Here is a 26,917-nt window from a genome sequence, read left to right on the forward strand (position 1 = left end):
GAGGAAAAGGTGCTTTTGATTTATTTATATATTTGTGTTGTTGTGTTGCTGCTGCATCAGACATGCTTCTTTATCTGTTTGTGAGGTGTGTGTGTGTAGGAGCCTGATATGCAGAGCTGTTTTTAGGAATACCAAACAAAGACGAAGAGGGAGGCTGGATCTAGACTGCATCCATCTCGGGACCGGAGAGGCACCCAGCGGTAGCCTGGAGGTGGAGAAGAAAAGGGGCTGTGACAAATTTATGTATAGCTGCTAAATACATGCGCATCATATGGATACATGGAAACATTTCTTTAAGAGCAGAGAACGACCTACAGTAATGCTGACACTGACTGAGGGGGAAATACAATGATGGTCACACAATGTCATCTGATGTAATTTAGCTCTGACGGACACCCCACCCCCACCCTCTCTCGCTCTTTCTGCCTCTGTGGCTCACCTTTCTTCAAGCTGGTGAAGGGCAGCGTGTACTGGCCCACAAAATCACTGCTGAGGAGACCAGTCTGCTCTCGGACACAGAAGCGGATGAGGCAGAGCTCAGGGCTGCTGATGCTGAAGTTCATGTCAGTGTCCCAGTGAGGACTCAGGGCTGTAATGGAAATTAGAATGAACTAGTTCAATAGTATAAATAAGCATTAATATGTTTATTTGCAGCATTGTTTTGTTTTTTTATTGCCTGCAAACGAAGTGTTATTTCTGTTTGCTATATCAACTATATAGGGTGTGTCAGAAGTTTGTAGGAATAAAACAAATTATTACAATTCATCCTGTAGGGGAGTGAATGTCTACAAATAAGTATGGACCAAAGTGGTGAGCTGATCAACAGCTGACATTGCCATCTATAAAGTAAATGAATTATTTTCAAGCCCACAAGCATCACTTTGGGCTCAGGGGGCCCCAAAGCCTGAGGATCTACATTAAGTCGGAGTTATCAACTTAATTTTTCTCGTCACATAGTGAAGGTTAATCCTGTCAATAGCAGAATTAACAGTGCTACTGAAAAACTGAAGGAATAGCTTAAACATTCACTTTGAAGATGCCAAAAGAAGGAAACCATCATGATACATTTTAAAGGAGTGTTTATCCCTTCAGTTTATCTATAGGACATTGTTGAAGAGTGCCCTTTAAAATATTATGCAAGCCAGTAGCCAGAAAACCTACACTAACTGATTTTAATTTTCTTTTTGGAATATGTTAGACCTTAAAGCCCCTGAACACCAACACAGGTGTTTTCAGTTAATCCGGTTGATTAGACCTCTTTTCAGGACTGTGGGTGTGTCTACTGTGATTGATTGACATCTTCCCAAGTCTCCTGTTAGCTTTGTTTCACCTGTTAAGGCGGGACAATGTACACCTTTATCGTTCTTAGTGGTAGCAAACATTTATGACTTCCATAAATTCCCATTAAATTCTCATCGAAGCCCCACCCACCTTCAACCCAAGCAGAGGTCTAATCACCCAGAATAACTGATAAGATCAGATATTCCTTTGTTAGTCCCCCTCTGTGGGACTAACAAAGGAATATCTGATCTTAACTTCTTGGTGAATACACCTGTTGTTGGTGTTCAGGGGCTTTAAGTGGGAGGAGTGAGACTTCTTTCATGGACATAAACTATTTGGAATAGGGGGGCCTATAAACTATTCGAAATGTGGAGAGCACACCTGGATAACTAATGAGTCATCCCTGCTGCTGTTCTCAATTCATTTCTGATCCTGAATCCAAAACTATTTTCTCAAGTTCCTCTGTTGCATTTTCATTTTTAATCACATCAAGTCCACATTAATTTGTACTCAGTGACCTTATCTTTTTCATAGTGTGAAATTATTTTATGATCTAAGTCCATGCACAAAGGCATTCTCTCTATCTCTATCCATCTCTATCTCTATCTCTATCTCTATCTCTATCTATCTATCTCTCTCTTTCTCTCTCTCTCTCAGCAGCAACTTAGTGTTTTATCCCATTAATGTTGTGTTTTGATATTAAGTAAATTTTCAATGGGAGTTAAATGGGACATACTTTATGTTCTGTGGGGATTCCAGCTGAAATCAAAAACCTCAACAGCTATAGGATTAACTTCCATACTTGAAAGTCTGAAGACAGTTTCAGGCTGTAAATTTAAGTGCCAGACAGTAATGTTCATAAATTCCATTATAAACAAAAATAAACTGCCACTAGTCATTAAAAATGTCGATACGACTCAGGCATACACAGTCAAAGATCTGTGTGTATGTTTGAGGATCCAACTGGTGCTTAAAATCACTGCAGGCATTTCATCCTGTATGCAGTGACTGTCAGCTCCATGTTTCCAGTCACAGAAATAGTGCATGACAGACTTCTCTTCAAAGGAAATGCACTTCTACATTTTTAAGAAACTCATCAGCACATTTCTCCTCAGAAGCCCAACAGCAGCTTACTGGGAAATAGATTTAAAAGGAAGAAAGAAAAGAAAATACACAGAATCCATAAAATACTGCTGTCATAGGAAACTCCCCAGAATCCCGTTTAGTTTCCATGTTTTCACTTCAGGTTTGCATTGCCCTACAGTATGTATGTAGGTACTAGGCATGTTTTCAGAAGTCATCTGTAAGTGCATTGTTTCTCTAAAACTGGTTCAGGTGTTCATGGTTTCTGAATTCTACTGACTTTTCCTCTAGCTTAGCCTATTATAAATGCCAAACATTAGCACCACAACAATGTGTTTAGCTGGAATAAATCATCAATGGGCTCCTTCCCTTTGGTAATTGACTTGAATGGTGCAGCTGGTACCGGGGTCAGTAGGTAAATTTTTCAAAACACTCTTTTAATACACTTCATTTTCACATACTAAATTGGTACTTCGGTTAATGGGTAGGGACTCTTATCATGCTACTGCAGAGGTTTGGTGTTATTTTGGAGTGGTATTAGTGGTTAAAAAAGGTGCTTTAATGAGTTCAACTCACCGCCCCGACCTGATCCGTGTTAGCTGAGGCAGGCTGTTAGCATCTCTCTGGAAAATCTACGTTAATAGTTCATACACAAAAAAAATTGTCTCGATGGCTTATTTTATGACCGAATTTGCCTAAAACGACTGGGATGATTTTACACTGGTATTTTACTTTAAGTGTTAAAAAAAATACATCTTGGATTGATAAAAGGAAAGCTAAGTCTGACAAAGTACAGCTGGGCCCGTCAAGCTGTGTCTTCAGATGTCCCTGCAAGGTCACATAATGTAGGTTATGCAGTGCTTACTGTTGTTTTTGACAGTATGTGTGTTTTTTCTGCGACAGTCCGATGCGATCCCATAAACCTCCACTCTGACAAACGAATCCAGAGCTTTGCCACTCCTGGGGACAGGTAGGTTAGACCCACTGATCACCTGTAGATAGACACAGGGACAAACAGTAAAACAGGAGAGTTAGTAAGAGTAGAGAAAAGAAGAGAGGCAGTGAGCGCTGTAATTACACTAGTCTGGAGAGAGGCAGACTTATCTGCAGTCCTCTCATACTGAGCCTTCCGCTCCCTGGCTCTGATCAAAGACAAACCTGCATGTACTTATCACGACATGCACTGATGTAGCTTTACAGTGTCCGGCCCAAAATTACAGTCCCCCTCGACTCCTAAAGTCACCCTCCAAAACGCCCTGCATTAAGCCCCTTCTGTTGTTCCATACTTGTGAGCTTCAAGTAAAGTTAGGACACATTTCATAAAGATTTGATGTTGAAAAACCGACTATTGCTTGTATCTGATAGTTTTATGCTAAATAGAGTCATGAGATCTCAAGGGGAATTATTGTTTTCCTGAGCAGATGAATACCCTACCTATGTTAAAGCACTGAATGCTACTCGTGAATTTTCAACTGAGTTCAGAGCTGAGTCAAGATAGAAGGATTTTCCCTGAAGTGATCAAATAATACAGAATGGTAATGTGAAAAATACAAAAGGTAGGGTTTCTCCCAGGGCATAGCAAAACAGAGTGCAGCACATTTATATTTCATGCACTGTGCTCGAAAGGTGGACGGTGGACGGTGTGCGTGCATGCGTGCGTGCATGCGTGCGTGCATGCGCGTGCACGTGTGAATACTCCTTTGGAAAGCAATTCCTGATGTGCTTTTGTAAGAGCCTATGCATCATCATGAACTGTTGTCTGATCATTTCCTTCATCAGGAAAATAATCATAGAAGTTGTATAGGATAGAGCTTAAAAGCAACAGGTTTACCAGGTGTAACAGGTAACATTTAGAACAGAGCTATATCAATAGGGTAATAGTCAGTTGTTAAATTTGGAAGACCCACCCTTCAAGAGGGATTTTCATTGTAATGCATAGCTGTTCATAAGCCTGATGCCAGCAGAGTAACTATGTCAGTGTTCCCTTGTCTACCTCCTCTGCAGCATGTCTGTATGAGTCCCATGTGATCCCAGACAATTTCACATATTGTCTTTGCAGTACAAAGCCTTAGATATCTAGAGTCCCATGGTGATGTTTTACATAAGAGCAAACTGTTATGTCGCTGTAATTGGAAGAGTTAGTGTATGACAGCCGTCCTGATGGCACACTAAAGAAATGTGTTCTCTGCAGCCTCATTCATCATTTGACATGCAATGTAGATACAGTACATTACAATTGCTGTGATTACTGTCCCCTAACATGCTTAAAACAATGAAAAGGGGGATGATTTATTAATTCGACCCGGGACTAATTGCATTAGCTCATCTCCCTCTCTCTCTCCTTTTCTCCTTTCCCTTTCCTTTCTGAAGGAGATAATCTAATTAAATGGAGACACTTTCAGGGAGATTTACATTTTTGCTGGTTCACTGCATCCAGCAGGCAATTATTTATCTGGAGGCTAAGAGTAAGGTGAGCTCTTCTACACAATCTCTATATTGTGAGGCATAGAAAAACATATACACACACAAAGAACACACAAAGCCCTGTAACATTACACCTTAATCCATAAATCCACCCTGAGTGGATTATTCGTCATGCAGTGCTCCCCAGGTGTACCTTGAGCAGCAGGTGTGTGGGTTTGAGGCCATGCTGGTTGCGGCCGGGATCAAAGCTCTGACTGGACATGAGCACCACCGGCTTCAGGGTGTATCCACAGCCCCCGTTGTCCTGGAAACGGCCATCGTTAAGGTCCATAGCCAAGCCAAGAGACTGGAAATTGAGAGCCACTGCAAAACACCACAGGACAATGTGGAAACGATGAAAATGAGGAGCCACAGAGCAGTGGCAAAAAATTGAGAAAAGAAAATTGAGAATGCCTAAAGTTTATTCAAAAACAAACAAGCGGCATGAGGTGATCCCATTTATTCTGGTGTCTAAGTCTCTTGTTCATTCTGCAGGAGGGAGCCGTATTATACAATGATCTGAGATGTTTCCCCAACAATAGCGTACATTGCATCAGGAACATTAACAATCACTAAGTGAGCTATAACTGAGTGCATCTGTAGTGTTTTCTCCAGGGCTAATCACTGTGTTAGCACATGTACTGCTAGGTGTACTGCGTCTGCACTGGTGACACATTTCAGACGAAGGCAGCCTGCTGACAGGTTTGAGCTAAATCCTGCTGTGTTGGAATGAAACACTGGTGAGTGTGCAATACACAACACATCCTTCTGCATCTTTTTATCTATGTGTATGTCACATGGTCTGGGTGAATGTTCTGTTCAACTAACTGTAATTCATCCATCCAGGCTGCTGCTGTGTACTGCAGTCTCCAGCGACTGGGAAAAATGCCGCTCACCATCTGCACAGCTGCCACGAAGCACGCAGACAATCTGTTCAGTGATCAGCTTGGTGTCAGACATGGAGACGGATGAGGAGGATGTGTAAAGACAGGCGCAGTGACAGGCATAGCAGCCAAGACGGTGTTTGTGGGTATTCACGTGTTTCCAGAAGGCATAAGGATGTAAAGTTTATTAATTATTTTTATTTTACTCGCAGGAGCACAGGTATGTGGTATGGAGTCAAGCCCAATGCTTATGATTGTCTTAAAAGAAAGGACAATGAAAAAAAGTTAAGCTGTGACCCAGACCAGTTATTTTAGTTTAAAAAAATAGAAAAAAATAATATAGCGGGGTGCAAATCGATTTAGAAAAGGTGTGATAGGGCCAGAAGAGGACTTGCTCCAGGGAAAACACAGATCAGGTGGTCAGGCTGCGGACTGGAATGAAATGTTCTTTTCACTGCTCATTGACAGGACACTTGGCCTGGGTGTTCCCTTTGAAGTTTAACAATCTGACTTTCAGGACTGCATTTCTCTCCCTTTTTAAAAGCTTGTAATGGATTGTGGTGGTTGTTCGGTGTGTTCAAAGGAATCAAAGAGACTCTTTTTTTTAAATTTGAAATTTAAATCAGGACACAAATGTATACATAATTGGCAACAATGTACTAATTATCTCAGGGAAATTGTATCGCCCTTAGTTTTTTATTATATAAAAGGAAAAAAAATACTAAATGCCAAATATGGTTCTCACGCCAACGTCACAAGCCGGCATTGAGTTGGTTGAGCCGAAATGCCATTTGAAAGGGAGAGACTCGCATGCACACGAAATGCACTACACTACCATACAATGCCAAAACAAAGAACAGAGAAGCTTGAATTACAACACACACAGGGAGGCTTCATTCTCTGCTCAGAGCGCCACTACTCCACTCTGTCTGTACACAGCAAATAGTTCTGAATTTTGTATATATCTGGCTGTTAAGTCATGGCGTACAGTCCTTTCAAAATACATTTTCTGAGCCCAAACTGGTCCAAGCCTCATACTTCTACAGTGCCACAGTGCTGTGTTCCTGTGATCTGACTAAAAAAAAACAACGTAATTGTAATTTTTCCTTTTTCTTATCGATTGTAATTGTTCACAGGTTTGCCAGTTATTGTTTGACAGAGTGTTTGGACTGAGAAATCGTATTTTGTAGGTTTGTACTTCAGACCTAACATCCAGATAGCTCCTTCGATTCCTTAATTTATTGATCAATCAGATTGTTCCAACTAATAGAATGCTTAATAAACATTTTCATGACTCCATAACTGCCTATTAGATAATCATGCATGCATTGTATGAATAAACTGTACCAATGTGCACTAATTTGAAAATTATTAATTAGAAGTTTGTCGACAAAAGATCTGAAAAGCTGCATTGTTCGCCAAATTGTGAAATTAAATTCATATTCCGTTGCTTAAAGAAATGTGTGTGGGCTCGTGCATGTGGACCTACGTATGAACTTTTACTGCATACCTTTTGTGTGCACAGACAGGCATATACTCGCCCTTTCCGACTCACCGAGCTGTGAGCCGACGTTCCAAAACTCCTGAGGGTTGTAGTTGGAAGAAGACGTCCTCGAGCCTGCTGGGTAAATCCTGCTGAGGAACTTCTGGTTGTGCTGAACAAAGTCTGCACCTGAGTGACAGGACACACAGCACTCACAGATCAAATGTCTCCTCTGTCACATAGTGATTAATGAGAAAGTTAACTAATTCAGAGTTCACAGACGTTATGAGCCACTATCTGACTTATCATAATCACAGTGGATGTCTGTGCAGGAAGGCATTTGGGTTTTTATAGAATCTTTATAAAACGTTACATATTATATTCTACACATTACAGATATGATTCTTGACTATTTTTTCATTGAGAATATTAACTGAAATAGGATCCTATGAGTAACATTCAGTAAATTCTATGTTATTTTATGTAGCTTGATGCCAAAAAAGGTGGAAAACAATTGTCCTGATCAGATTTTGAAGCCTGTATAGTTAATTATCCCCAGTCTGGAAAGACTGAAAAAAAGGCTTTGGTCTGTGTGTGTCTCATACCATAGCTGTGTAGTTTCCCTGCAAGACTCAAGGATTTCAAGACACTACATGATTTTTACAACTCCAGCTTACGTATAACGTAGCTGTGTGTCACTCCTCAGCAGGAGTAGATTTAATTTCTCTACATCACTCTCCGATATACTGCCGCACAGTAGTGCGATGACAGTTTAACTGATTATCAGTTGATTTGAACCACTGCATGGTATGAGGCACATTTCTGGACTTGTGCTGTTGTGCCTTATACTCCCCTATGCCGTTTATGTCATGTTCAATATGCTTTTGCAATTATGGAAGTTTATGGCACCATGTGTAATTGCATTTCCCGGGCAAAGAGGACCTACAGAGAATCCTCCTTTTGAGCTCAATGTGATTTTACATCACATGAATCTGCTGGACTCATCAGAATTAGATTTTTTAAATGAACTATACACAATCTTTATTTCTTTAGAATCAGGATTCTTTTTTCTTCTTTTCTCTCTCTCTTCAACTCCATAAATAACATTTTACCTGAGGCTTTGGCTAGCTTGCGAGCTTTCTTCTCTGCCATTGATGTGTTCTCGTAGTAGTTCTGATTGTCCTTGGAATGACTGAAGCTGATGAACTTGACAGACCTGGTGTATATGACCAGGTCAGATAAAGCCTCTGCCACCACCACCTTCTTCTTCTTCTACTCATTACATTTAGGGTAGAGGGGAAACAAGCCGAAGAGAGCATTCACCAAAGTGCAACAAATGGTGTTAACATCTCAAAGAAGACAAGATTAAAGCTTCACTTTGTATCATCATATGTTTGCAGTGTACATTCATCTCTACTGATTCATCTGAATGCACACAGTCCCATATCTGCTTCTATTTTCAAGAAAATCTGTTCTTTAATCTAACTGACTTACTTTAATTTTTGACCCTGCCCTTCTGGGAGACCAGAACTTTGCTTTGGATTGATGATCCTCATCCTCCTCATCCTCCTCCTCCTCCTCCTCCTCCTCCTCGCCCTCATCTACACTCTCCTCTGCCTCTGTCCCTGTCCCGGCTGCGCCCTCCGTCTTAATGTGAGGCTTTAGCTTTTTATTCTTGATGAGGATTTTATACTTCAGGTCCTGGCATCCCCACAAATACACATACAGTATGAATCCACACACATATATTCACAGCTTTATGTTCCATAGGGAATGAAGAGGATTACAGTAAGTACTAAGTAATGAATACACACATTAATAAATGCAAATATACCTTTAGCACCTGCATTCTACCTGCACCATCACACAGTTGCATCAGTCAAACAAACGTCCTGCTTCCTCAAACGAACATCAAAACATTTGCTTTGCACAAACCGACTCCTCTCTGATTTGTCAAAAAAATAGTCTTTTTTCAGTCAGTAACCACTTCAACATCAGCTCATCCGCACCGCCAAGTTTAGTTGGATAAAGAAGCAGAAAGCAGCAGGTGTACTGAATCACTGAATCACACATATGCTGCTACATTTTATCTCCCTGGCTTTAAATCTGTTAGAACTCTGTAGGGCTCTTTATGCAGATGAGCAGCAATATGTTAAAAGTAAAAAACATTATGGTATATCAGCTTTGTGGTAAGCCACATGGCAGGAAGTTACAGTGTCAGCTTCAGTGTATGCACAGGCAAAATATGCAAAAAAATTATAGATCTGCCAACACTAAAGCTCTTAAGAGTCAATATAGTATGAAAATTACAAGCTCCAGTGCCTTCTTTGGCACTGCGCTCTTTAATTTTTCATTGCTGTTACACAAAATGATACAGTCTGGAGAGGTGCAACAGAGACTTTGCTTTTGTTGATGTAATTTAGGATATTTTGCCTATGTTTGCAGTAAAAAATAAAATAAAGTAATGTAATAAGTGTTTTTACACCCTTGATCTAAGTGGTTAGGGTGGAATATAAGAGAATCGCCTATTGGTTACACTTTCATAATTGGATGGTAACTTGCGTGTGAAGCCACATGAATGTGACACATGAGCACTGATGTGGTGTTGAAGTTGCTGGGGGTTAATAATAGTCAAGATGAAACAGTTCTGGTGCTGAGGCTCCTATCTTGAGCCCCCACTTCCTGAGTCACAAAGATAAAGAACGACATGGGGAAGAAAATCTTATATGCACACTCAGGATAAAACACAACTCAGTTCTTGCAGTATATTCTAAAGCAGCAGAAGTCAGAGGCAGCAATGACACTTCGGCAAGACAGCGTACTTTCTTCCACTCTAGGAGAAAAACCCTTCATCATATATCAGTAACTTTCTGGCATCTTTCAGTCCAGTCGCTCAGCCAGGGGTTGGGGCCAGCACTTTCAGTGGAGATGTCAGAACCCAAAGAGGGTAATCAAAATGAACAATCAGCTCAAGTGCTTCGGCATGTTTCAAATAATGAACACATCTCAGAATTGACCACATCACATTCGATTTTGCAAATCTCTAAGAGATTAAAGAGGCTTGCAAATGTAGACATCTATTCACTCCTACATCCCAGCGGAGGAGAGAGGCACAAGAAGCCTCAGAAAGAGACTAATGAGGCCCTCTGTGACAACCAAAAGGTCTCATTTTCTCCGTGTTTTGCTTTGCTATGAGAGGTGATGAGGATTTATACATAGAAGCACTATCATGCCTCTGCATGAACCAGCAGCCTTAACATTAAACACAGATTCTGCTTCCGACAGTTGAGCTCTCTCGCTTCAGTCTTACATTTGGGCTCGGGAGGTCTCCAGTGGTTGTGTGATCCAAGGGAGTTCTCAGCAGCTTTTCCCCCAGGATAGAGATGAGGTACTGGGCCATGATCTCCTGCTGCTCCTGGGAGCAATGGTTTTCTAGTGACAAGATCACTGGGTAAGCGGACACCTGTCAAGAAATTATCACATCAAAAGAAATCATGATTCAAACCCTATTTACAACAATTAGCATCAACCTAAATCTACTGCTCTCTGCAGGCCCTAAATTCTCCCAACACATCACAGAGAATGGCTTGAATCAAAGAAAACTTGCTAGCAAAGCATTACGGTCAGAGATGGTATTAATTAGAGCAAATGCAGCTAAGTATGAGCTCCTGGAGGCTACAGAGGCAGGAGCAGACAGAATTAGATGCCTGGGGCACCAATCCGGGAAATATATGTCACGCAACATACTATAAGCTGTTACCTCGAAGGCGTGTTGCTCCACAGTGGTGATGACATCCTTAAAGAATATCTTGGTGGTCAGGGTGTAGCCATGGTAGACTACAGGCTCCATATCTGGCCCATCCCAGCAGTCAATCTCCAGACAGCGACAGCCTTTCCTCAGAGCACTGTGCCACACAAATGCACACACATAAGCGCAGACACACTGAGCCTTGGCAAGGCTACGATAAGCACTTGTAATGTACTGCATGAGAAATTAGAAGTGAAGCAGAAGTGCAATGTCATAATTTATTTCAACAGCTTCTTCTGCCCAAGTGGTTCTGATCTCCTCCTCAGATGGTGCTGTAATATTTCCATGTATGTGCTTTCTTTATGTAAATAAATATAGTCAGGTTTATGCAGTTCAGAATGTGTTTATATTGCTTTCTGTTGGTAGTGGACAAAAATTATATCACTTTCACAGCAGGGTTAGAGCAATGATACATTTTCTTGCAACCCTGATGCAAAGTTATATCACCCTTTTACTCCGAACATTTTAACTGTGAAATGGTTCTGCTTGTTCTGGGAGCCTGTGGATGTTGTTCTTTCACCTCAGTTCTGCTATTTTTTTCTCTTTGTTCACAGAAATGTCATAACGATTGTCATACTCTAAGGGAGCGAAGTTGCATCATATTGTATAAGACATTGTGATTGCCTCCTGCATTTCAGAGAAGGGACTGGAGGATCTTTATATGAGCTGGTAGGTTCATTTTTATGTAGATTTCTTTTAATCATTATATTTTGGCCTTATTTCTTATCTTTTTAAAATTTCTCCTGTTTAACTTTACTGGTGCATTTGGAGAAAGAGAGGGAGAGTATCATGCAACAAATATCTTAAAAAAAATAGGTTAGTCTAAAACCTGTGGTTACAAGATAAGGAATGAGTTTGTTCTCATTCAGATGGAGCAAATGAGCTGAGAAGTTATTTGCTTAGTTTAGAGTTTGTTGGTGTGTGCTGGTAGGTGGATCCCTAGTATCATCTAGTCTTTATGCTGAGCTAGGTAAACAACAGCCTGACACTAGCACCATCCTTCACGCAAAGACATGAGAGCGGTATTGATCTTTTCATCCGACTCGTTTACACAGTAAAGTTCCCTGCAAGTATTTTAAAGCTAAACCATTTTATATCATATACAACTAAAAGTTTCCGTGATAACTTAAAATCAGTCAGACGTTTTATGTGTAGGGACCCTAATCATGCTACTGCAGAGGTTTGCACCTTCTACTCATGCAATTGTTGTCCTCTCTATATGATTCCTCTATTATCAACCAGAACTGGACTGCTGGTTTGGGGAGTTTCACTCTACCAGCCGCACAGGGCGCTCAGCACTTTCACGCGGACCATAAATACAGCACTTCTGCTGCCATCAGCCCCTTTTGTAATCACTTCCATTGTCCCATAAAGAGACCACAGCGATTTCACTGTGCCTCAGCACGGGTGGGTCAAACAAATGAGAGACTTCTGATAACTCACAGGTCTGAAGGAGAGACTTTAGAAAGAGGTTAATAGTATATTGAGAGGCTGTGATTGATCTTGTGAGATCAATCAAAGATTCAGCAGATTAGTTGATGTTGGTTAATTTGCAGTAATAAGTCACGTGTCTGTGCAACATATTATACAGGCTATGTAATAAAAACACATTTTGTGACGAGTCATGTAGGGAAATTTTCTCTGGCAGTGTGTGTGGTTTTCTAAAGTGCTGCATCATGAAGCAGAACACAAGTTGTACTGTATAGACTCTAGCTCCCTACCAAACGTAGGCATCCAGGTGGCTCTTTCCTACTAGCTGATCTCCAGTCAAATAGGTGTTGTGTGATGAGGAGATGAAATAATTGGTGAGAGGCTGGTCCATGTATTGGTACACAGAAGTGTGGGCCTGGTCAAACACACAGCAGTCTTTGGACTCCATGTACCTGAGGAATCCTTCAAATGTCATGGACCTGCTTTCTCTGGCTGGAAGAAGAGAAATGAGCAGAATAAAACTATCGGTTCAATCAATCAAATCTATCAATCTATCAGTCAAACCCAGCAACTGCTATTCTACCAAATGCAAAAGGTTTAGTGTGAAGTTTAAAGTTTAAAGCAGGGACTAGCCAACTCAAGCAAAAGCTCTGTTCCTTGTGTTAAAACATTAAAACAAGCCATGCGTCTGCAGACAGGGATCATCCCTGATCTCTAAGGGCTATCTTCACAGTTTACATTGCAAAAGAATGAAGGCCGATGGATGTTTCACATGCGGTTTGAATGATATAAATCGGCTCAACCACTGTGGATGTCCACTGTGTCAGAAATCAAGAAAGCTATCTTGAACGTATTGAAGAGTATAACCATCAGTAGGGAGTTGTTGGTTATTTCAACATATTGACCAAGGGGAACATGCATTTATCATTTTACCTACAGGAAAAACATTGCCGACAACATAAAACCATTTGAAAGTTCTCATAATAAGAGGATATTGAGCTGGGTAACACAGGACCCTGGAAACATCTGTTTAGCAGGTATGATAATGTTTAGCAAGAATAATGCTTACCATGTTCGTCATTTTAGTTTAGCATGTTAAAATGCTCACATTTGTTAATAAGCACTAAATGCAAAACATAGCTGAGGCTGTTGGAAATGAAAAGTCAAGGAATCCGCAAAGTAATTTGGGCACCAACACTTCATAGCGATACACCCAACAATTGTTGAGACAGACCTGTTGGTATGGTCGCTGAAATAACTAAAAACTAACTCCGTCAAAATTTAAACTTACGATCATTATTTGGTAATGGACCATGATTTCAGTTGCTTTTGTCTTTGCAATTGTTGCAGTTGTTTTTTGTTTAGTTGTTTAACTTTTTGTGAGGTGATGTGATCTTGGCATTATATTGTTGTGTGCTGTGTGTATCATTTGCCTTTATTAAATAAAAAAAGTTATGATTTAAAAAAAAATAATCACTGCTCCTCATCTTAAAATAGACATTTTTCACAGCAGATATTTTGAAATGCCATGGCAGGAAACAACTAAAACAACTGCATTCACTTTAGGTGACTAGTTTGTTTCCTGTTGTGCGTGATGATGTTCACTGTTGTGGCTTACTGGGACACTTGGAACTGAGCCATTGTTAACTAAATTAGTTTCACCTGTCCCTGTTATGACCAGGCAAGGCAGGGAAAGTTTATTCGTATAGCACAATTCAACAACAAGGTAATTCAATTCAATTATTATTTACATAAAACATTAAAAGCATTGGAAAGAAAGGCATATCAAATGACTTTTAAAAAATTTGAAACAGACATCCAAGTAGAATTATTAAGATTTTATGAAAAGTGTTGGAAACCATAGAAAATTACATATTAGTAATTAAGTATTAATTAAGTATATATTAAGCATTAATGGTCAATCATTTTCAAGACATGTAATGGAAGTTACAGTGCAGTGCAGGCAGTTTAATAAATGATTTCTTTTACTGATAATAAAGGTGTTTAGCCCGTGCTGGATATGATATATCGTTGCATTTTAGATGAATTCAGCAAATAAAGTGCATTTACAAAAGAAAACTCCTCAGTATTCAGGTGGTATATTTGCTAGAATATATGCAACACAATTTAGCAACAGGTGCTAAAAAGCTAAAAACTGCTCCACAATACCCTCTCTTACTTAAAGACTATAGCATAAAGTGGAAAAGTGGGGTATTCAGTTAAGCTCCGACACAGACACTTTTGTGTTGTTGTTTTGCCTGTTTTGCTGTTTGTAATGCTGAGGATTAGCCAGCAGTACACTGAGGCACAGACAACATCTGGTCTACTAGTCCACTGACGTGCCTGACTCTTCAATTTTCCTTCTGTCATTTCAACCCCGCTGCCCCTGGGTTTACAGCAAATCACTGTCAGCTGGCACCATTAGAGCTTAAGCCTTGACTTCTGTTTTAACTAAATTATCCTCATTACGTGACAAAAACAGAGTCCTTAAAGAGTAGAGGTTTGGTTTTACCCATAGTAATGAGCAGCAAGCAGCCTGACATGGTACACAGCTCATCCTTCACATACCTGTCTCTTCAATCTCATATCTATCAATCAAGCGCTCTGCCGTCTCTTCATCTGCTGTGAGCTCCATCTGCTCTTTGTGGAGGAACCTGAGGAGGGCGCAGGCAGGCAATGTCGTCTGGCCTGAGGCATAGCATTGGTGCAGATGCTGGATTTCAGCTCTCCTGGAGGAGGGGGTCTTGCCTTTCTTCATATTGCCCTGCACACAATCACCATAGCCTCTTAATCCCTTGTTGTCGATCATGGGATGTTATTCTAACTCTTATGATATCAACATGCAATTCGATGAAGAGTATGTGGCTACTAATAATTTTATTAAAGGCTTGCGTTTGTCTGCGAGTCTGAATATCTGTCATGATAGTGTTAGAAGGAAGAAAGTGTTTAGGTCCTTTTTTAAGCAGGAAAGTTCAGATTATTCTTTAGGTTGTCATCTTGTAGATATTTCAAACACTTGCAGGTGTTTCAAAGACGCAGCACATCACTTCCCTTCTAAAAATACATAGGAAATAGTGAATAAAAATGTCAGCTCATGGATGTATCCCATCTTTTACCTGAGCTCACTGTTGAAATACTACTTTTTTCAAACTCGGCATGAGAGAGAATAAAATAGAAGTTAGGGTCTTCACTCTGCACAAAGTTCTCCCATCCTCTCACACTGCACCCTCCCTATATCAAACGTCTCATTTTAGTCCCTCTCCTCTCCTTGTCATTCCTCTCAGTCAGTGAGACAATCGTATCTATGACTTTCCCCGGCTTTGTGTGTGTGTGTGTGTGTGTGTGTGTGTGTGTGTGTGTGTGTGTGTGTGTGTGTCTCAATACCTTTAATCTCTTTGTTCTGACAGTTCAGACATGTGCCTAAGCCAGTGTTGTCCCTTTAAAGTGTTTATTATAAAGTGTATTTTGTCTAATAATTGGCTATTTACTCAAGAAAAGTCACCAATCTTACATAACGACGTGGATAAACCTTTACCCCATTTGCTAACATTGCACTAATTTGCCAGTAAACCAGTGTCGCTGAGGAAGGAATTAGCTAGATGCAACTCTAGTGAGACTGAGTTTTCCCTGAAAAGTCAATCAGATATCGTGTAAACAGCAGCCTACCTCAGATACCGGTCTCTGTGTCCTTGTAGTATAGATATTTAGGGTATTAACATTAGCTGGGTATAACAAACACTACAAACCATCTGATTTTTCAACAGGTTTCTGGGATAGTACACAAAGTTGTTGCCATAGTGACAAAACATTCCAATTCTATGGACATGTTGAAAAAAAAAAATAAGGCAGAGGAAGATTCAAGCTCACCCTGTGTCTGTCTCCTCTAATCATTTCAGACACGAGCAGTGGTAAAATACAGACAGAATAGAGTATGCGGAGGAAGAACTTTTGCCTTCATGTTTCTGCCTGGTGAGAACTGTCTGTGGTGAGTGAAGTTTCCCTTTCAAATTTTTGACAAAGTCGTTATATCTGTTATTGAAAGTTTAAACCCACAAATACAGTGATCAGATACAGAAGGCCAGTTTAAAGAAGTCAATATACACTTGTTTTTTTCCATGGAGGTTGTGTTCAGTCCTGTGTGATTATTTGTTCCATTTTCTTTATGCTAAGATTATATTACAAACTGTGGATCTCTCACCCACCATTATGTTCTATACTCAGAAGTGAACTGGCACTGCCTTATGTGCTTGCCACCTTAGTAATGTCTGTTTTTGGTTAAATTCCTACCGTCTGTTTTAAAATTGCATCATGGAACTTACAATCTCCGTTGACAAGACTTTGCATTTTTCTGTTCCTAAAGTCAGAACTGAACTGGGAGAGAAAGCTTATAGGTTTTTCTGCACCTGCTGCGTGGAACAGTCTACACAGATGGATCTGAAGCTTTGAAACATAGTAACACTGAATGAATTTAGAACTATGCTGAAATCTTTTTGAGTCAGTGTTAATGTTTTTATTTGATCATGTTAACGAGTAGGTTGTTTCTGCTATTCTTGGCCAGGTATTCCATGTAAAATACATCTTTGATCTCATTAGGGTGGTGAGACTAATTCATGAGACAATGGTGCAGACATATAGCTAAAAGGGACCTTTGTTCTTATTGTATGATATAGTTAAACAGAACGCCTGTTAGCCTATGTTGCTTGGGAAGGGGGCAAATGCCAAGCTCACTGAAAACAATAGAAGCTGAACTGAACTGACCTTGTGATATTTTTTCTTTTTATTGCAATGGTTGGGAAATCAGTTTACAATCACATCTAAGCCCAGTCTTTCAATTTACCAAGTGAGCAAAAGACAGATACATTTTAACTTGCTATGATAAATGAAATGCCCATAACTCAGTGTTCACGAGTCTAACCAACCTGAGAGCACAAGGCATCGTTGTCCAATGCTCTTATATTTCTCTAAGTAAATAGCTTTACTATTTTATAAAAATGCAGATACATTTAAAAAAAATATATTCTAACAATCAATTTAAAGAATTGCAGATGCATAAGCTCTTAAAGTGATCTCTACTGCATCAAATGATCTAGTCAAAATGACTTCTAGCTAGCTCGTGATTTACTACAATAGTATGGTAAATTGAGAAAGAACTTGCATCTTCAATGTTTGGTACAAGTACCACAGGGTCCACTGAGCTGCCGTCTGAATAATTCATGCAAATAAATGTTGATAGTCTGAAGCACCAGGGATTGATTTCAGTGGTAATAGTTTAAGTCAAATAGGTCCACATTCTCAAAAATGTCAAAGCCACAACAGTGAAACTCAGAGACTTGTTTTCACAGATTCTCTATTGGTTGTTTTAGCAAGTTTGACAGCAACTTCCTCCCTGGTTGTCTGCGTAAATCTGAATGTTATTGGTATGGCGTGAATCACTGGTGCACAACAATGGTCATTGCCTAGTTATAGTCCAGCAGAGTCATTCCTGTGTACACCAGGCTGTAATGGCACAGCCTTGGGCCTGTCAGAACCATTGGGCATCCGAGTTTGATGTGATAATTCCCAGGCAGTGAATGTGAAGCCCTGTATATGGCCCATGTCTCTGCATCACTGCACCTCCCTCTCCATGGTCTGTTAGTTGGACTCATCTGGGAGCAGAGTGTGCTTGTGTATGTAGCTTTCAGTTTTTTCTTCTGTACTCATGCGCATCTGTGCATTGGAGGTCGATGGTGGATGAAAGAACAGTAGTCTGTGTGAGAGAGAGAGAGAGAGAGAGAGAGAGAGAGAGAGAGAGAGCATGCAACATTACATATGTGGAGCTCAGATGCACCAGCATGCTGCGGCACCGTCAGTGCTGATCATTGTGGGAAAATCAGATCACTCTGCTTTGTATCACGTTGCAATGTGCAGGGATCAGGGTTTTATCTCTAACCCTGGGCTCAGGTTTAATACTGTTGCAAGGCAGAGTGCACCTGTTCAGATGCTGAAGTTGAGAAGATCTGAGACTTGGGCACCTTTTCGAAATGTGACTGCACTTGAATACGGTTGGGGGCAGATCATGTTTCCTTTTGACAATGTATTCCCAGCTGGATTTCCACCGGCTCATTTGGTATTCATTGGCCTGTTGGAGCTTCGAGTCAGACAGCAGCATGCCAGTGGGAATGTTTGATTTCAGGCGATAACTAGAGAGGAAAGGAGCTGTGAGCTCTGACATACAGTATGCGCTTGTATGGTTTATGCACTTATAGCATGTCATCTAGCAATCATTTGTCCTTAAAATATGTTAATTTACTAGTAGCTAGGCTTTACTGAATGTATTTAGGAGGAAATGCAATTGCTAGTTTTCCCCAGTCTTGTCAACCACAGACAAGTAGGAGGAGGTCATGGTGGGTGGTTAGGTATATAAAGCACAGGACTTTGAAACCTGAGATCCAAAACATCCTGTTTCCAATTTGTTGTTTGTTTTAGGTTAGCTAAAGACTTTAGTTTTGGTTAAATATTTAATTGTCATTATCTACCATTTCCAAGTCAGTGTTTTGCAGATGTGTTCAGTATTTTGCAGTAGTGTTTCCTGACACATGTATTTGCTACAGAAAAACAAGTTGCATATGAACTTTAATGTTAGAAGACAGGGTTGCAACCAGTCTGTTCATCACCTGTAGCATAGTCTTATTTAAAATAGTGTAGCTGTCAAGTTGAATGTATTCTCATATGGACTGATTCTCTATTGTTGAGTCTCAAAACTGTTTTGATGTCAAAAAGTCAGAAAATAATCTGGATTTTGCCATGTGATTATCCATGTCAATATCTACGGCACTGTATATCCAGAATCTACCACACACACACACACACACACACACACACACACACACACACACACACACAGAGAGAAATTAAATTGCATGCTGGCAGAGTTTATTGCCAGCTGGGTGAGGAAGATGATAATGATGGGCTCATTAGTATGAACAATTGCTTTATTTGGATCTCTCCACTTCCCTCTTCCTTTGCTACAACTTTGTCATCAGGAAACCCCAACCCCCCAATTCCCTTCAGTTTGGAGAAACTGCTGAAAACACAAGTATTTCTAAATTTAAATTATAAATGTACAATTCTAGGCAATAAATTATAATGCTATGGAATCTGCTGTTTACAGAAGAAGCATCAAAATTCCCAGTGGCTTTGGATTCTTGCTATTCCATTCCAGAGATATCACTGTAGCCTCGAGCAAATGTTCATCTGTTGGTGAAATTCACCATTCAGCAGCATGCATGTTGTTGAGGCACCAGGGTCAGCATTCTCTGACAGTGCTGGTGTGTTGAGAAATGCAGGCAGTTGGTTATTAAGGAGAGATCCCAGCTGAGGGAAATCAGTGTCTGAGAAGCGGGCAGAGATGTTCAATTGTCATTCAGCTCAGGGTGGAGACAATGATACGCATTCATATCCATAAGGACTGTGTTACATTGATGATACATGCATACTGTATAAAGGAGCCTGTGTTGTGACAGGTCCTTCACATCAGCTCTCGCTCCACTTACTGAGTTTGACTTCCTGTGGATACAGTGGAGACAGATTGCAGGGCATTATTACTGCAGATCTCAAACGATGCTCCCAGTTTCTAGTGGGTGTTCCTATCACTTTTTAAAATCCTTTGGCAAGACACATGGAGAACTGTTTAAAAGCTGACAGCTAACTTTCTGATGAACTGTTGTGCTTTTTTCCCCTTATTCCGTTACTTAGTTTGTCAAAATACCCTTTAAACCCCCTTCAATTTAGCTAAATATAATGAATCAGCAAACACTTTATATGGATTATGCAGAGTGTATAGCTATAATTAGAAAGCACTAATATGAAGAGTGTTAATTTAATTACTGCTATTACAAGTGATTGCATAATTGTCAAACCTTTGCTGACTGCTGTTTTAATTATAGCTGGTTACGGCCAATGTGAAGCAAATTGCATATCCTCTTTTTGTCCAGTGGCCATGGCCATCCATGTCCTGTGCCATCCTGCCCCGTAATAGCCGGGGGAGATTAATTGGTGTCTTTTAGCCTCACTGACTGCCAAGAGTGATGGGAGGGAAGTGTGTCCACCTGACAGGGAAAATTGGACCACTTAGCTTTCTATCATGGTTCACCAAGCTTCGCCATCCTCCCAGCTAATTCACGCACCCATATTAACCTAAATGGAGTTAGGCATCAAAATGTGACTCCTAGGGAACTTGTACACTTGTACAGGATGGACGAACTGACAGTGTTTGGGGTATGTCAATTAAGCATCTGACTCTGTGTGTGTGTGTGTGTGTTTGTGTGGTCCACTGCCCTGTGGATTCAGGGAATTTCTGGCAAAGTCAGTAAGTAGATACTGCTCATCAGGCAAGGACGGCTCAGCCAACCACCATCATATTATACAAAGATGGAGAGCTCTCTCAACCGCACAGTTGCAACAACCTGCCAAAGCTCACATACATATCAGATCGTGATGCTGTGAAAAAGGAAGGCTGCTTCAGCTTGCAAGCCCCATTAGTGGAAGCCTCTAAAGATAAAGCTTTTGTAGAGGGATGTAAAAAGTTTTGCATGGCCTCTTGAGACCATTTATGGGAGTTTTAGGGCCATAGGTTCTATTTTTGTGCAGGTACACTGTGCAAGGATTCATGAAGTAATAGTTCCTTGTGTCCTTCAAGCCACAGTATTGGTTGTTTGGTGAATCCCTATTCTGCAGAATGAGAGGAGAAGCACAGGAGAAGTTGTGTCTGGCAGTAGTGGTAGCACACTGCAATTTTGGTGTCCATTACCATAATGTGTGTCATCCACAACCCACCTGCTTTGAGAAAGTCAACACAGCGTAGTGTAAAGCTTGTTTGTGTTTTGTGCTCTTTAGTTGGCAAAGGCACACGCAAATACTGAAGTGCACATATATGTTTATATAACGCAATGTGAAAATGTTGCTTAACTAGTAGAGCTGATCCAATCCCCACCCCAACCAATGATGTTACCATCTTACCTCTGGTCACAGATACTGTGCCCTTAGGTTTTAGCTTGGCTCGCCATGAGTTCTCAGGAAGAAAACAAAATGCGTTGACACCAGAGTGAAAAGGTGTCACATGTAGACCCTTTGCATTTATGCTTTCTGACAGCCTGTCAGAAGTCCACAGTAGGAGGAATCAAGACTTGCCTCTCTGTCAGGGAACTGTTAGATATCAGCCGATTTAAGAAATATTCATATTTGCATACCTCTGAGCAGTGCTAGAGCGTGAGAGGGCAAGACATCAGCAGTACAAAAGTAAGATCATCTGCATGTGTTACAGCACAGGACAGCAAAAATCAAGGTAAAGGTGACCTTGTACATCAATATATACTGTGTTGGGTGCACATCTGTTTCTTATCTGAAATGTACCAACTGGCGTCAAGGGGCTCATTAGAAGACATCACCTGCATGTCTGCAATTCTCAAGCATAACTGTATTGCTTCATTGCAGTCCATTTAATTGCTACTATTGGATCCAGTACAGTGTTTCGCTCATATTTCTTCTTTCAAATGACATTCCCCCTCACACTAAACCTGATTACTTGAAAGAAACCATATTTCAGTCCACCAGTCCTTATTAGGGGTTTCATAGATTCCCCATGACTGCGTGTTCCTGTTGCCATCAATCAACAAGTAAACAGAATATTCCTGACCACCTGTGCGGTCCCACCCACATATACAGTAATTGGTCATCAAAAACGTATGAAAGGGCAAGCATCTGCCTCTGTGTTTGGATTTGTGGTTGCAGATTATTCTCAATTTGCGGGGAAATATAGCTTTCACCAGTATGAGGTTTACATTCAATTTTAAGTGTTTTCAGAGCAGTGAGGGGTTTACTGCTGAAAGTCCACCTACACATTATTAAGTACGTAAAAATTCTTTGCCATGTTTTATTAAGAATGGCTTTCTCACAAAATTGAATCTACTTTCACATCACATCAACTCTGCTCCCTGATTGGGAAAAGTCTGGATCTGGCCTTGCGCTCCACCCACCCCCGTTGCGCTGCCATAACTACGCTCTGGAATGATTTTCATTGGAGGGGTCTTCAACAGTGAATAAGTGTGAATGTCCGTTGCTGTCAAACATTGTCTATTCAAACATTAGCACTGTCTCCTGTCACTTTAGGGTGCAGTAAAAGTCCTGTAGTTCCCTACAGATATACAATAAATTACTCTGTGTGAGCTGTTGGACCCCTCGGACCACTGGGACTGAAATAAGCTCTCCCATTCTTGCTCCCCTGTTACTCCCTCAAGAGTCTATACAAATTAATCAGTTGCTTGGCAACATCTTGCAGAGGCATTATTTTTTGTCTGAACACCTGTTATGCAAAGACAGGAATGGGTGGAGGTTGAGTTATTGTGCAGCCCATCAGACCCTCTCACACTGTGTACATATCTGGAAGCAAAATTAAGTTTGACTGGGGCACTTCAATATTTAGGAATTCCTTGCTCCGGATTTGAGCAGCTGATAGAGTTTCTATAGTAAATGAACACAATAGCCTCAAGGCTGTTTCACCTTCATTACTTCATTACTTATTACTTTTTCCACCAGCAACACTTCATCAGATCACACACACTGTACAGCCATTGTGGTTAAATGCTAGTATACAGTAAATGTGATAAATAGAGGCTTTGTGACTTCATAAATGTTTCCCTTACGTCCTCAATAATCCTGTGCATCACATTCAAACAAGGTTTTAAGTTGCACTCCATAAGAATTGAGATACGATGTTTCTGTCTGCCTCTTTGGTGGTTAGATGTAGTTTCAGGCGAGCCTGATCTTTCAGAGCACTCTATTCACGGTCACGATGTGTGTTGACCTTTTTTTTGCTCTCTTGTAAACTTTATTGACACACACTCACCTCTCTACTTCCTCTATACATTACCCTCTTAAATCCATGCACGCACAAATGTTCCTACCCCAAACTACAAATTTTCTGTTATTGTGACCACAGACATGGATATTGGAATACTCAGCAAAAAAGGCAACAAGTGCTTTCATTAGTGGGTCATATGATCAGTCACCATTGTTTTGATAGATAGTAACTTAACAGACAATTAACTAGATGAAAATCTTACAGTGTACAACTTTAGCTACAAAGCAGATATCCTCTAGCTTGCTTATACCTGCGAGATATGGCACCCAGGGAACTTCGCTGCCTCACACTTTTCAGACTGTTAACCCGACATCTGTCTGTTTGCAAAAAAAGAGAGATAGTCTGTGACCTCTGCTTGGCACTCACTCTAAACAATAGGTTTTTCACATGCTGTTTTGGCATCCATGTCACCAGAGACCTCAGAGCGACACATTGCTGAATCCGTCAGGTGACCCCTTCGTCTTTAATTTCTATATTAAACTTGGTATATGTTCATAGTGAATTTTATTATTTCACTTAAGTCTAAATTAACAATTTTTTTCGAATGTTACATGCCTTTCATTTTCTGTCTCCTTTTACATCCCCACAAACAGAATAACTTCACTCTCTGAAAGAGGACCGTATTCTTAGCCTGGATAGAATGATACGCTGCAGTCGGTCTCAGTGAGCTCAGAGAAACTCACAGTTTACCAAATAAATCAGGGATTTATTAATTGCATTTCACAGCAGTCATGATCTGCAAATTAGGAACCAAGGAGCTCATTTTGTGTACGCTACTGTAATTGCATGGCACTCACAGATGCAATTATTCCAATCCTTTCTGCTCTGATTCTTTCCCAGTTTCTGTCATTTTCTCTATTTTATCATGTATGAAGGTGTTTTATTCATTTTGAATCTATCCACAAATAAGCAAAAAGGCCAAAGAAAGTGAAGAATAAGACTTTGTCATTTAAAATAAATATTTTATTGGACACACATTAAGCAGCGGCTGAGAACAGTTTCTTTTTTTGTCTCACCACCGGAGGCTGCCTTCAGTAGATATCAAACCTTGTGATTCCAAGACAAACTTTTGAACCATAGTGTTGTAAGCCATAGTGTTAATGAGGTCATTTTTCTGAGTTTGTCATTAGCTAACAACTGGATAGGTTGTGATACTGATCAACAGGGCACTGGAAGTCAGGGAGCGAGTGAAAAGTCATGCTTTTGAGAGGGTGATGCAACTGCCCTGGCATGTACAGAGATGTTGAGGATTTCTAAAAATACTCTGCATGCCGGAGTAGCACCATACCTAAGAAATGTCTCTAAGCTTTAGAAGTCATAATCGTTTTAATTGTTCATAAGGTCTCCCAAGGTTCCCCATCAGGATCATACAGGCCAACCAATCCAGTGAGCGGATTGTTTACTCCAATAAAGTAAAATAGGTGCAAGGTTTGTTCTAAAAAATATATCTTCTTCTCCTTGAAGCTCTGTTTTGGTGTAAAAAATCAATCACTGTGGTCCAATGTTGTCTAACGTTAAGGGTGTGGACCCAGCCTTCCTCTGAAATCTACTGTTCACGGCATGCCTTTGTATGCAGTCGCTCTCCAAGTCTCCTTATAGTAAGGATTAGACAGAGAATCAAAAGATGTCCTCAGGCTGAGGAATTATGTTTTGAAGCGTATGTAAATGTGAAGAGGGGAGAGGTGAAATATATGTAAATGTTTAACATTCACAGCTCAAAAGCACATTCAGGAAGTTTTCTATGGTGCATCTCCACCACCTTCCTAAGGCCTGTAAACTTTCCTGTCAGTGAGCTCTTTGATCGGTTGGCTCTAGAGTGCACACACATTTGCATGTTTACATGGGCTGCTTATGCACCTTCTGTACCGCTGCTTAATTTGTCACTTGCCAAAAAAGGTTATCACTAATCTGTCACACCTTCTTTTTTAAGTCTATGTGTGATATTCAACCATTGACATATAGCAGTCCATCCATCCATCCATCCATCGATCCATCCGCCCGTTCATGTGACAGTTAGCTTAGAGTAATTGCTGGCTCTTTATTTATTTTACCTTATTGCTGAGTGCAGCAACTGCAGTGAGTGTGAGCCATCCAGTCGACAAAGCACTGATTAATTGTCTGCCTGCAACAAGAGGAGAGTGAGAGCAGCAGAGGGAGGAGGTAGAGAGGATGGACGGTAAAGAGGATAGCGGGGGGATAACTGTCCATGCAAGCTACGACAAGTCCGATGTAAAAAAGGAGACAGTCCTCTGGCTAAATGATTGTGCGCCTCCTATTGTGTGTATGTAAACATTTCCAGAGCATGAATTGTGCATACCTGTCCCTGTGTATTTATCTGTCTTCCTGTCAGTCAGTCTGTGCTTGTGTTTGCTTCCAAACCACAGGTATGCAAGCTTTCCGCGTGTGTACATGTAATGCTGCGTCGTTGATACACAGCACAGCGCCTATACCCTGCTGACAATCCTCCCCTGCTCTCCTCTCCCTGCAGGAGGTCAGATGTGTGACATCTCATCAGCCATGCTGTATTTGAGATAAGTGAGGAATCGATATGTATGGATTAGAGGAGCTGCCACGAGACGCTCTCTCCCTACCCCTCTTGTTTAGCCTCAGTGTCCTGGTATAGAAAGCAGATGGCTCCGCACACTGAATGGTGCTCAGCACACTGTACATGTTTAGTGGCCCAGACACAACCTCACCACAGGACTCAGCTGTGTCCTACTGCCTCTCCAGCAGAGTGACAAATTTAAACTCCGACACACACACATACTGTGGCACTCTCTCACTGAAAGAGATGTCAAGTAATGCAAATCTTCAGATTTTGAAGAATATTGTGAAATGGGATTTAACCTCAGGACATTTGATTAAAAGGCTGTTTTGTGTTTTTACTATCGCAACTTGTTCTCATGGACATGTCCGTACCAAATTCTACGAAAAGTTATGCACAGAAATTCGTACGCAAAAACACACTGACAGACCAGAGGACCATACTGGAAGTCAAGCGACGCAAAACCGGAAGTGCAACAAAGCACAGAAAAGGTCACAGGGCCGATTTTAGCCAAAAAAAGGTGATAAAGGCTGTGGATTGGTTTAGTTCAGACAGAAATCGAACCCCCCTCCCCTGGCTTAAAGTGTGTTTTAGGGTTTAGGATGCTGCCACCACACCTACCTGCCTCCTTACATAGCGGCTCACTGTCTTATAATACGTCACATGCTTTCACTATGGGAAATACACACACAATAAATATGGGGCATTACTGCCCATTACTTTTTGTATTATATGTACAAAAACTGCATAGAACAGCCTGACTCTTCACTCTAGAAAATATTTTTCATTATAGTAAGTGCATGTACCCCATTCTTTACATTTATATGTGATGTGCAGTAAACGGCTGAATGTTGATGTACTGCCCTAACACTTACTGGACCTTGACTAGGGAGGAAATGAGCTCAGATTTCCCACAACCCATCACTCCTACTCATCGATTCAGAGCCAATTTACTGCCCCGACCCTTTCACTGTTGCTGACACTGGTCATTTTGGTTCAGCTACGTGTATTTATGTTTCTTTTTCAGTTTGTGGTTTTGTTG

The 26,917-nt window shown here is 40.7% G+C and overlaps 1 protein-coding gene across 1 annotated transcript; it reads right to left on the minus strand.

The window, feature by feature from the left end:
* Positions 1 to 122: 122 nt before the first annotated feature.
* LOC310948890 (1-phosphatidylinositol 4,5-bisphosphate phosphodiesterase zeta-1-like) lies at positions 123 to 15,191 on the minus strand (the record flags this gene model as incomplete). The annotated part of the gene is made up of 11 exons (XM_083916173.1): positions 123 to 205; positions 440 to 589; positions 3,230 to 3,356; positions 4,982 to 5,151; positions 7,267 to 7,383; positions 8,307 to 8,466; positions 8,689 to 8,895; positions 10,505 to 10,657; positions 10,955 to 11,099; positions 12,724 to 12,925; positions 15,002 to 15,191. 11 exons carry the CDS (start codon positions 15,189 to 15,191, stop codon positions 123 to 125), a joined length of 1,704 nt encoding a protein of 567 aa, XP_083772299.1.
* Between the last annotated feature and the right edge of the window lie 11,726 nt (positions 15,192 to 26,917).

This window comes from Echiichthys vipera (assembly GCF_963691815.1).
Source record: "Echiichthys vipera genome assembly, chromosome: 7".
Lineage (NCBI taxonomy): Eukaryota > Metazoa > Chordata > Actinopteri > Perciformes > Trachinidae > Echiichthys > Echiichthys vipera.